This window comes from Carcharhinus amblyrhynchos, chromosome 12 (genome assembly GCF_965287045.1).
Source record: "Carcharhinus amblyrhynchos chromosome 12, sCarAmb.v2.hapA, whole genome shotgun sequence".
NCBI lineage: Eukaryota > Metazoa > Chordata > Chondrichthyes > Carcharhiniformes > Carcharhinidae > Carcharhinus > Carcharhinus amblyrhynchos.
The window spans coordinates 30,778,765-30,791,663 of NC_137335.1; the positions used below are offsets into that span (position 1 = coordinate 30,778,765).

A 12,899-nucleotide genomic window follows, 5' to 3' on the forward strand; every position below is an offset into this window, starting at 1 on the left:
ACCGACGACAACCCCACATAGTTGCCTTGCTGGACTACTGATGGGGTCAATTTAGCATAGCCAATCAACCTAACCTGCACATCTTTGGAGTGTGGGAGAAAACCAGAGCAGTCAGAGGAAACCCACACAGACAGCGACCTGAGGCTGGAATTGAACCCAGGTCCCAGGCACTGTGAGGCAGCAGTGCTAACCACTGTGCTGCCTACAGCTGTGGCTGTCCTTTCAGTTCTCTAGGCCCCAAGCCCTGCAGTATCATTCCCACATGTCACCACCTCTCTGCCTTGCTTTCTTTCATTAAAACGCTCAACACCTATCTCTTTAATCAAGGTTTTGTTAATCTGACCTAATTATTGCCTAATGCAACTGGATATAATGCACCTATCTAGTGCACATTCATGTTGCTATGGGAATACAAGTTGTTTGAAATTTAGTTCCCATTTTCTAAAAAAAAATTTGCTTGCAACAAAATATACATCAGCTTGACTAATTTCATAGCACTCTCCTCTGAGTCAGAATTCAAGTCCATTTCAAGATTTGAGCACTTAATCCAGGGCTGTGGAAGTACTGTATTGTTAGGATGCATAACACCTTAAGCAATGTTAAGTTAGATGTGAAAGATTATTTGGTTCCATTGAAAGGAAAGCAGAAAGTCAATGTCTCTCCCTTTATCCAGTTGCTATTTGCAGAACTTGGAATAGAATGATCATTACATTTGTGCTTTTACAGAAAATGCAAGGTTTTAAAATTTGTCTTCAGTGAAGCTAGACAAAGGCTAGAGCAGAGCTTGCATATGTAGTGAATTCTTTATCTTGAGAAAATGTGATGTATTGAGCTGAAGCTCAGCATTTTCTCAAATGGGAACCAGTTGCCCAGCCTGTTATACCTGTGGTCAGCAAATATTGCATAGAATCATAGAATCCCTATAGTACAGAAGGAGGCCATTTGGCTCATCAAGCCTGTACCGACCACAATCCCACCCAGGTCCTATTCCTGCATCCCCACACACTTACCCTGCTAATCCCCTGACACTATGGCCATGCTAAATTGACCAATCAGCCTAACTCCCACATCTTTGGACTGTGGGAGGAAACCAGAACACCTGGAGGAAACCCACACAGGCACTGGGAGAATGTGCAGACTCCATACATTGTGACCCTGGGTCCCTTGTGCTGTGAGGCAGCAGTGCTTGCCACCATGCTGCCGAAATTGAACCCAGGTCCCTGGCATTGTGAGACAGCAATGCTTGCCACTGGGCCACTACCCACTTCATAATGCAAACTTGAAGGGGTGTTCCTTAAATTCTTTTTATTATGCTAACATGCTATTTTAAAGACATTATACTAATTTAGAGAGAAATTTGATTGCTATTATGTTCTGTCAAAATGGCATACCAAAAATAGTGGAAGTCTCATGGTTCCTCAGCCAATCATAAACGCTATTGCTCTAGTTTATTCAGCTGTGGGTATGTTTCTGTGGGGATGTTCTGATCTTTAACTGATTGAAGGTCAGAAATAGAATGGAATTATAGCCATGTTCAATTAGGGGACGATGTAGATTTATAAGGGGCTTGACTATTTTTTACTACATTGGTTAGAGGAAGAAAATATGACGAATGTTATAAATTTAGTTTAAAAAGGGCTTAAATGTTACAAAAATGCCGATTTATAAAGGCACTATATCTGGACACTAACTGCATAATTTGGGAGATTGTTGTGGGATAGAAAGCAGGGAGTAAGTGAATAAATAACAGAAGAATTGCAGATGCTGGAAATATTCAGGTCACTGAAAAGTGGCAGTGCAGGTGGAGAAGGTAGCCAAGACGGCATATGGCAAGCTTGCCTTCATTGGCTGGGGCATTGAGATTAAAAATTGGCATGTCATGTTGCAGCTTTATAGAACCTTATTTAGGCCACACGTGGAATATAGTGTTCAATTCTGGTTGCCACACTACCAGAAGGATGTGTAGGCTTTGGAGGAGTATAGATGTACCAGGATATTGCCTGGTATGGAGGGCATCAGCTATAAGGAGAGGTTGGAGAAACTTGGTTTGTTCTCACTGGAACAACAGAGGTTGAGGGACGACCTGATAGAAGTCTACAAGATTGCAAGACATGGACAGAGTGGATAGTCAGAAGCTTTTTCCCAGGGTGGAAGAGTCAGTTACTAGAGGGCATAGGTTTAAGGTGTAAGGAGTAAGGTTTAAAGGAGATGTAGGAGGCAGAATTTTTAGAGTGATGGGTGCCTAGAACTAGCTGCTGGGGGAGATAGTGGAAGTGGATACGACAGTGACTTTTAAGGGGCATCTTGACAAATTCATGAATAGGCTGGGAATGGAGGGATATGGTCCCTGGAAGAGTAGGGGGTTTTAGTTCAGTCGAGCAGCATGTTCGATGCAGGCTTGGAGGGTTGAAGGGCCTGTTTCTATGCAGTAATTTTCTTCTTTTGTCTTGCAGCATCTGTGAAAGGAGAAATCGGAGTTAATGTTTCAAGTTTAATACGATAGGGAGCACGGCTTTGTACAGGAGAGGTCATGTGTCACAAGCTTGATTGAGTTTTTTTAGGAAGTGACAAAGATGATTGAGGGCAATGGATCTTTTCTTCATGGACTTTAACATGACCTTACCAAGGTCCCTCTTAGCAGGCTGATGCTGAAGGTGAAGCCACACGGCATCTGCAGTGAGCTGGCAAGATGGATCCAGTACTGGCTTGGTCATGCAGTGGCACTGCAAGGGTGTTTTTCTGACTGTAGATGTGCAATCGGAGGTGTTCCGCAGGGATCAGTACTGGGACTTCTGATGTTTGTAATTCATATAAACAATTTGGAGATCTGATTAGTAAATTTGTGGTCAACACAAAGATTGGGGGAAATTGTAGATGCCAGGAAGATTGCGAAAGGATACAGCAAGATATAGACAGGTTGGAAACGTGGGCAGCAAAATGGTAGATGGAATTTAATCCCAGACAAATGCAAAATGATGCATTTTGAAAGGTCTAATGCAGGACAGAAGTATACAGAAGCTTTAACATAGAGACATCTAAGCGTACAGGTCCCAAGTTCCCTGAAAGTGGCAACACAAGTGAATAAGATGGTCAAAAGGGCTTATGGCATGCTTGGGGCAGGGTATAGAGTATAAAAATTGGCAAGTCGTGTTATAGCTGTACAGAATTTCAGGCCACGTTTGAAACATTGCATGCATTACTGATCGCCACACCACCAGAAGGATGTGGAGATTTTGGAAAGGGTACAGAAAACATTTACCAGGATATTGCCTGGTTTGGAGAGTATTTGCTATGAGGAGAGATTGGACAAACTTGGTTTGTTTTCACTTGAAGATTGAAAGGGTGACCTGATGAGAGTTTACAAAATTGAGGGGCGTGGATAGTCAGTCTTTTTTTCCCAGGATAGAAATTCTTGTGTTCTACTTCTATAAATGACTGATATAGACATAAAAGGCATTTCATCAAAATTTGCAGATGATACAAGTTGGCGAGTGGGCAGATAAATACCATGTACGTGTATGATAGGTCATGCAAGAAGGCAAATTCAGTTTTATAAAGGGCCTTTGAATATGAAACCAAGGAAGTGATGTATTTGTTCAGCACATGTTAGGCCACAGTTGAAGTAGTTCCTTAGTTCAGTGCAGCACGGATATGTTAAGGGGAAGTCGTTTGACAAATTTATTGGATTTCTGAGGATGTGACTAGTGCAGTAGACAGAGGGGAACCAGTGCATGTGGTGTTTTTAGATTTCCAAAAGGTGTTTGCTAAGGTGCCTCACAAAAGGTTGCTACAGAAGGTTAGGGTGCACGGAGTTGGGGGTAAGGTGTTAGCGTGGATAGAGGATTGGCTGTCTAATAGGAAGCAAAGAGTTGGTAACAATAGGTGCTATTCTGGTTGGCAGTTGGTGACCAGTGGAGTGCTGCAGGGATTGGTGCTGGGGCCTCAACTGTTCACCATTTATATAGATGATCTGGAGGAGGGGGCTGAGTGTAGGGTGACGAAATTTGCTGATGACAGGAAGATGAGTGGAAAAGCAAATTGCGTGGAGGGTGTGGAAAGTCTGCAGAGAGATCTGGATAGGCTGGGTGAGGACCTGGCAGATGGAGTATAATTGTTAGCAGGTGTGAGGTTATCCACTTTGGTAGAAATAATAGTAGGTGGGATTATTACTTAAAAGGCGAAAAGCTGCAACATGCTACGGTGCAGAGGGACCTGGGGGTCCTTGTGCACGAATCGCAAAAACCCAGTCTGCAGTGCAGCAGGTGAACAAGGTGAATGGAATGTTGGCCTTTATAGCGAGGGGGATAGAATATAAAAGTAGGGCGGTCTTGTAGCAACTGTACAGGGTACTGGTGAGGCCGCAGCTGGAGTACTGTGTGCAGTTTTGGTCGCCGCACTTGCGGAAGGATATATTGGCCTTGGAGGGAGTGCAGAGGAGGTTCACTAGGCTGATACCAGAGATGAGGGGGTTGGCCTGTGAAGAGGGACTAAATAGACTGGGTCTGTACTCGTTGGAGTTTAGAAGGCTGAGGGGCGATCTTACAGAGACGTATAAGATAATGAAGGGGATGGATAGGGTAGAGGTAGAGAGATTCTTCCCTCTTAAAAAGGGTAGCAGGACTAGAGGACACAGCCTCAAGATAAGGTGGGGGGGGGTGGCAGTTTAGATCAGAGTTGAAGAGGAACTTCTTCACTCAAAGGGTGGTGAATCTGTGGAATTCTCTGCCCGTTGAAGTGGTGGAGGCTACCTCACTAAATATATTTAAGTCACGGGTAGATAGGTTTCTGATAGGGGAATTAAGGGTTATGGGGAGAAAGTGGGAAAGTGGAACTGATCCACTTCAGATCAGCCATGATCTTATTGAATGGCGGGGCTGGCTCAAAGGGCTAGATGGCCTACTCCTCCTATTTCTTATGTTCTTACATAAGTGTGTACAGAGGCTATTGGAGATTAAATTTGTGGAAGGGCTTGAGAAGAATCATCACATGAGAGGTCACAATTAGGAAGCAACATTAAAGGGTTAAAAGAGAACTTATACACAGAATACACACAATCCCTACAGTGCAGAAGGTGGTCATTCAGCCTATCGAGTCTGCACCAACACAATACCACCTAGACCCTATTCCCATAATCCCATATATTTTCCTTCCTGACACTAGAGACAATTTAGCATGGCCAATCAACCTAACCTGCATATCTTTGAGGGTTTTGAAAATTACATATAGTTTTGAGAAGATGCATTGTTTCTGTTCAAATCAATTATATATATACAAGCTACAGACTGTATCATTACTGGGAGAATGAATGTTTTCTCTGATTATTAAGTATTCTTTCTTCAGTGTTGTTGAGACGCACAGTAATATCCAAGTTAGAATTTCAGAAAACAAAGAGTGAATGAATAAACATTTTGCACTTGTGACCTGTTTGCCATCTTGTACTGTTTTGTGAAAGCAGGCCCTTTGGGTTTCCACATGCTCTTTTGTCTGTGTACAGTGTAGCCTCACTTAAATTTGTTAACCAATTTAGTGCTGAGAAAGTCTTTGAGCCAAGTGCCTTTTATTTTGAGCAGGAAATTAGAGGGGAGAGGAGGGAGACGGGGAGATGAGATGGCGAGGCAGGGGGAGACGGCGAGGGGATAGTGGAGGGGAGGGGCTCCGCAAATGCATGCTGTAGTTTTGCCTCCACAGGACAGCACTGTGATTAGCACTACTGCCTCTCAGAACCAAGGACCTATCTTTGATTCTGACTTGATTTATCTAAATTGCCTTGAAGCTTGTTAACGTCCTCCTTGCCATTCACATTCCCATCAAGTTTTGTATTGTCAGAAAACTTGAAAATATTATGTTTGGTTTTGTCATCCAAATCATTGAGATTACTGGGGCCCAAGCCCCGATCCCTGTAGGACTCCACTAGTCACCGCCTACCACTTTATAAAAGACTTATTTATTCCTACATTCTGTTTACTGTCTGCTTTCAAATTCTGAATCCAGATCTAGTATGTCAACAAAATGAAGGAGACATCATTGACTTCAGGAAGCATAGTGGAGTGCATGCCCCTGTCTACATCAATGGGGACAAAGTAGAAATGGTTGCAAGCTTCATGTTTTTAGGTGTCCAGGTCACTAACAACCTGTCCTGGACCTTCCAAGCAACACTTCAGTTAAGAAAGCCTCTACTTTCTCAGGCAACTAAGGAAATTTGGCATGTTTGCTACAGCTCCCTCCAATTTCTACGATGCACCATAGAAAGCATTCTTTCTGGTTGTACGACAGCTCTGTCCAAGATCACAAAGGGTGGTGAATGAAGCCCAATCCACCAGCCTCCCATCCATTGACACTGTCTACACTTCCTGCTGCCTCGAAAAAGCAGCCAGCATAATCAAGGACCCCATGCACCCTGGACATGCTCTCTTCCATCTTCCATCGGGAAAAAGATACAAATGTCTGGGGTCACATACCAACCGATTAAAGAACAACTTCTTTCCTGCTGTCATTAGACTTTTGAATATACCTACCTCTCAAGGTGATCTTTCTCTACACCCCAGCTATGACTGTAACACATTCTGCACTCTCTCCTTCCCTGCGAACAGTGTGCTTTGTCTATGTAGCACAAGAAATTTTCATTAAACTAATGCATGTGACAATAATAAATGAAATCAAAGTATGTTGCCCTCAATCCTCTGCATTTTAACTGCACTTGATGAAGGAACAATACATGAAAGTGGTATTGAGGAAGAAAGTTATTCATGATCTAGTTTAGTGGAGCTAGCTTGAGGGGCCAAATGGTTGTCTCTTTCTATTGTCTATGTTTCTATCTATTAAGATTTTTATGAATTTGAGAATAAAGATATAATCAGAAGGAAAGGTAGGGCATATTAAGGACCTGAGAGAGCAAGGGGCATGACTGTATCAGATTAAGTATCATGAATCCCAGTAGAGAAAGGGATACTACCCATCTTGCTGAAAAGGAGGGGGGATTTAAAAAATTGTTGGGATAATTTTTAAATCGTTTTCAGTACGTCTGGTAGAAAAGCCATCCAATTCAGGTAGCATATATATTATAGCATCCAAGTTGCTGAGGGGAGGGTGGAAATAATGGAGGATTTTTCAGCAGTCTTATCTTTCATGGAAATGAGAGGTACTGAAGGACTGAAACATTTTAATGTTGCACTTTATTCAAAACAAGGAAGTGACAAACCAGCTAATGACAGCACAGTCAGCCTCATGTGGATTTGGGGGCAACATCTTGTAACCATAATGCAGAGCAAAATTAATTGTTACAAAGGAGCATATAAATAAATGACAATCAGCATTGATTTGTTAAAGGAAAATCATGTTGGACCAACTTGATTGAATTTTTCAATTAAATGAGGAAAATATTTTAAGTTGTGCAGTTTGTAAAAATTGAGTTTTCTTGAAGTGCTGGTGAAATGTCAGGTGTTAACAAAATTGAAGTCAGACTAATGAGGCATTGTCAACCTAGACATTAAATTGGATGATCTGTGAATGGATTTATTTTGACAAGTGGAATGCAGAGAGACAATGGTAACATTTTAAAGGAAGCGAGTAAAGGAGAAACCTCGGGATGTATTAGCAGTTGTAATCATGCCTAGCACAAAAGAAAATGATTGTGATTGTCGGAGACCAATCATCTTGGTCCCAAGACGTCACTCAGCTACTTCATCAGTGACTGTGCATCCATCATAGGTTCAGAAGTAAGGATGATTGCATAACCTTCAGTACCATTCATAAGTCTTTGGATATGAGAACAGGCTGTTTCCATAAACAGCAAGGCCTGGGCATCATTCAGGCTTGGATTGTTATGTGATGAGCAACATTTGTGCCACAGAAGTACCAGGCAACAGCCATCCCCAACAAGAGGGAATCTAACCCATTGACAGTCGATGGCATTACCATCATTGAAGCATTCACAAGTAACATCCTGCAGATTACCACTGACCTAAAACTGAACTGGGCCAGGTGTATACTATGGCAATTCTGCAGCACGACCTATCTAGCCCAAAGTCTGTCCACTACCTAATATATAAGGCAGAAGTAAGATGTATGATGGAAAGCTCTGGAGTTGCTTGGATGAGTGCAACTCCAAAAACAGTTAAAGCTCAAATATCTTCCAGAACAAAGTGATCTCTTTGGTACCCCATTCACCACTTTAAATATTTGCTCCCTCCATCATTGATGCACAGTGCCAACAGTGTGTATATTATGATGCACTGTAAGCTTCTGCCAAACCTGGGACTCTGCCATCTAAAGGTACAGGGGCAGCAAATAGGAATGTGAAAGTTCTCCTCCCAGCAAAGAGGAATTAAAATAAAAAGTGGTAGAACAAGTTGAGAAGGCTGTTATGACATGTAGAATCTTTGGTTTTGTAAATAAAAGTGTAGAATATAAAAGTGTAGAATACAAAAGCAATGATTGCTAGACTAGGTGGAGTATTATGTCCAATTTAAGGCACTAAACTTTAATTCCCTTTAACAAATCCATGTTGGTGTTCATTTAATAATTCTCACTTTTCCAAGTGCCTATTAACTTTGGTCCAGATTAATGTCTCTATAAACATTTACCCATCACTGACGTTGAACTGACTGGCCTATAGTTAATCAGATTTTCACCTGTCCATTTTAAATGATGTTTGCAATCCTATATCTGAGGATTGGAAAATTATGGCTGGAGCTTGTGCAGCTTGCATCTTTCTTCAGCATCTGAAGGTGCATCCTATCTGAGCCAGGTGATTTTTTTTTTTCTTTTAATATTGCTGCTTTTTCATTTATGATACTCCAAGTCTGTGCCGCCTCCTTTGTTGCACTGTTAGCATCTATTTTCGTTAGAACCAATGAAAATTCATTTTTTGATTTGCAACAGGATGTTCTGCAGCGTACACTTGAGTTACCACTGCCATTGCTGGTCACATTACCTTATTGAGCTCTGTGCCAGTTCCAAAACATTCTGGGTTGTTTGAACATGTTGCACCATTTAATTCAAACTCAGCGCAAGATGTTCAGTATTATTTAAATATCCTAATTGAGAAAAGTGGGAAAGTAAAATTTCCGAAAAGAGTACTCTGAAATTTCTTAATGAAAGTAATCATGTAAAAAAAAAACTCCATATAAATAATGCAAAGTAACTCCTACTAATTATATCAAAAAGTGCACTTGTTGATGTTGCAGATTAGCTCAGCTATTGTTTGGAATTTGAGCAGTTTTCAGTGAAGCAGATGTTGCTTGAATAGATATCATGTTACATGATTAGGCTACTACTGATGTTTCCCCATACATTGCGATCCCTGAAAGAAAGTTAATTGCCACACGAACAAAGCTACAACTAAAGAGATGCATGGTCCAAGGCTCTGCAAATTCAGGTCAGGAAGCTCAATCATATTTGTACATAGAACATAGAACACCACAGTACATGCCCTTTGGCCCTCGATGTTGTGCTGAGCTATGTCCGAACCCAAGATCAAGCGATCCCACTCCATCATTCTGGTGTGCTCCATGTGCCTATCCAGTAATCGCTTGAAGGTTCCTAAAGAGTCCGACTCCACTATCACAGCAGGCAGTGCATTCCACACCCCAACCACTCTAAGTAAAGAATCTACCTTGGATCTCTTTCCTACATCTCCCACCATGAACCATGTACTTTGCCTTATTTGAATTCTGGAGGTATGGAAGTGGCCACTGCCTCTTTTTGGTAGAGCAATCTTAAATCAGATCTGCTCGTATCAGCTGATTGGGATACGTACAAATTAATAAAAGCCTTGAGTTAGCATGGCACCCTGGGGTCCTTAGTGTAATTCTTGTTTTACAGAGACTTCAGTATTTTAGTAGGTATGTGGAATAATCAGTTATTGCAATGCAGTATTCATGGTTAATTATTTTGCTTTAGCCATACATAACTGGAATATGTAGTGACATTATTGCTTCTAATAATTTTGGAAAATATAATTTTTTGAAGAAAATATTATTAGAAACCTTGTAAATTGAAGATTCTATTTGGAAGATCTCAACTTGATATTTAATTGTTAGAAGTATTGACATTGCATTCTAACAAAATCATTGCCTTTTTTTGTATTTAAATTAACTTGACATTTTAACACTTCTTTCAGGTTTTCTGCAGTAAGTATTGTGGTCTAATACATTTATTGGATTGCTAAAGTTTCTCGATTCCCACTTACTTAATTTTTATATTTTTGTGTAGAGCTGAATGATTTCATTATCCAGCTTGATGAGGAGGTGGAAGGGATGCAAAGCACTATTATGGTTCTGCAACAGCAGCTGAAGGAGGCACGCCAGCAGTTGGCTCAACTTCAAGGACAGCAGCATCATCAGGTGTTACTCTCTGGCAGCAGTAGGACTCCAGCTCCTGAGCCTTCTGTACAACGGGAAAGCATTGCTAAAGACTGCAACCGACTAGTGAATGGACCAACCAATGGTGATGCATCCCCACAAGGGAGAGCAGCAGCTGCCTTTCAAGACAAGACTAACCTTTACAGAGAATTAAGCAGCACAGAGGATGATTTCCCATCATCTCCTGGCAGTGGGAATAAACTTTCAAACCACAGTGAAGAGAGGCTGGACCGAGCAACTAGCAGTAACATGTATCAGCTAGGTGCTGGATATGAGAGTGTAGATTCCCCCACTGGTAGCGAGAACTCTCTTACTCAGCACTCAAATGACACAGACTCCATCAATGACCCTCAGGAAGATAAACCATTTGTTGTGAAAGGTACCAGAACTATGGGTTCCCGTCACATTCAGAATGGGTTGGACTCGGTCAGCACACAGGGGTCAGTTTTGTAACACTTAATGGGCATTGTCTGCAGTCTTTTTTATATAGTGTCATTTCATTTGGCTGATGGCTGTCCAGTGACTGTTGAAGCTAGTGTGTAATTTTGGTTAAAATTCAGCCTTTTGTGTTTTTGCTTTCTTGTAAAACTGTTGCTACTGTTTAAATTTTTTAAAAAGCATCATATTGCATTGGCTATTGCTGAAAGGATGTTGATACATGTAGACCTCAGCTATTTTTATATGATTTCATCCGAATAAAATGTATTACTACAACTTTAACATTGGGGAGAAAAGTTGTATAAAACTTGGACTCTCATGTGCATCTAAGACTCCAGTGAAAAGCTATTGGCGTATTACCACAACTGTGTTGTACAGTCCTGCAACAAGTAAAGGTTGCACCAAAAATGTGTGATTATGTAAGCTTGCCAATTGCAGTAGTTCCTTTTCCTAAAGGAGTTTGGATGTTGTACTTGCCATATACAGGTTTGGGAAGTCTGTGTAGTTTAACTACAGAGATGTTTTTTTTTCCACCATGCATATGTGTACAGTTTCCCCAGTGAAAAAGATTGTGTTAAATAATTAGTGTATATTGTTACCCAGTTTCTAGACAAGAGTTATTTCCTGTGTAATGCATATTCTGTGAAATCCCTCACCTGTACTGACCAAACTTAATAAAGTCTTTTAATATCCTCTACTTTGAATTTTACTGTGATTCGTTGTGATATACAAAACTTTATGTTAAAATGTCTCTTCCATCTCACCTCGTGACTTTCCATACAAAAAGATGGACTAAGATAGTCTGTACCATGTTTGAGGTAGCAGCCCAAAGGAGTTGGGGGACACATTAGATTTCCTTGTCCCTGTATAACAGCAAAGTTTGAGTGAGAATCTGGGCAGTTTGAAATTCAAACCCACAAACTGTATCATTGCGCATGTAAATTACCTTGTCACATCTCGAATTGATAGTTTATGCAGACTTCAGTCATAGAATCTAAGGATTATTCAATACACAAATTTTTTGGCCTATTGTCTCTGCTTTTAGATGAAACTGCCTACTTAAACCTATTTCCTTCTAGCCACGTACTTGTGAAGTTTACCTTTATCCACAATGTTGTCTAATACAAAATCAAATCCCTTTCTGGTTTGATTATAGGGAGTGTGGAAGTGATTTTTTGTTTTTAATACACATACGGCTTTGCCCAACCAATAGTTTATCTGCCTCAGCTACGAAGACTTGTGCTGCTGATATTAATGAATGTTCAGCTGAAATCCCAGCTACATACAGAATAAAAACTTGAGCACAGATTGTTCTTGCTTCTCCTACTTACTGTCGTAAAACTTATTCTATGACCTCTTCAAATACACAGCATTTTTCTTTGTTCCGAAAACTAATAATGGTCTACGTTTTCCGAGCGGCAAAGCTACTGATTGTCCAGAAATCTATATTTACCTTGTCCGTAGGCTGCAATGGAAACAACCATTTTCTGCATTACGGTTTGTTGGGACAAACACTGAGGGCTTCTGATATGGTGCATTGCTGGTGAAGCTTTTGACGTTGAGCTGAAGTCAACTTCTTTTAATGACGTAAAGTCAGAACTTCTTGAAATTAAGTTTTAAACTTTAGTAAGTTGTTTTCCAGGGTCAACCCCTCAGTCATTGCTCCCACCAGCCATCTCCATTTCTTCTTGCCCTGGAATCCTTGACTCCTTTTTCCTGGATACCCCTACCTCCTTTCTAACATCACACTCCCCACTGGCTCGTCTTGTCTTTGGCATACTGACTCGTCTCTGGCATACTGACTCCTTTACTCCTGCCTCCACCCCTAACCAGCTCTATTCTGGCTTTCCTATTGCTTGGTCATGCTAATGGCAGAAACAATTTCCCCCTCAAAAGTGCTGTTTCCAATATTAACTGGACTGAGCGCTGAGGATGGGGAGGTATGGCCAAGGGTTGCAAGTGGGGAGCAAGGGGAATCATGAAAAAGATTTTAATTGCTTAGCAACTATCTGTTCATTTTAAGGAAGGGGTCATAAGCATTTGGAGCAGAATCTCAATTTACTCTTGTGATCAGTCGTCATAATATTTTTGCACAGAATA

At 41.0% G+C, this 12,899-nt stretch overlaps 1 protein-coding gene across 3 annotated transcripts in view; it reads left to right on the forward strand.

Annotated features, from left to right (window-relative positions):
* The window catches only part of wtap (WT1 associated protein), a 55,588-nt gene extending 44,095 nt beyond the window's left edge, over positions 1–11,493 (forward strand). For all 3 annotated transcript variants that reach the window (XM_080200311.1, XM_080200310.1, XM_080200312.1), the window contains exon 8: positions 10,213–11,493. In XM_080200311.1, the coding sequence (XP_080056437.1) occupies positions 10,213–10,814 (602 nt within the window). In that variant the 3' untranslated portion in view covers positions 10,815–11,493. The remainder of the gene's footprint in view (positions 1–10,212) is intronic.
* The last annotated feature ends 1,406 nt before the right edge of the window (positions 11,494–12,899 follow it).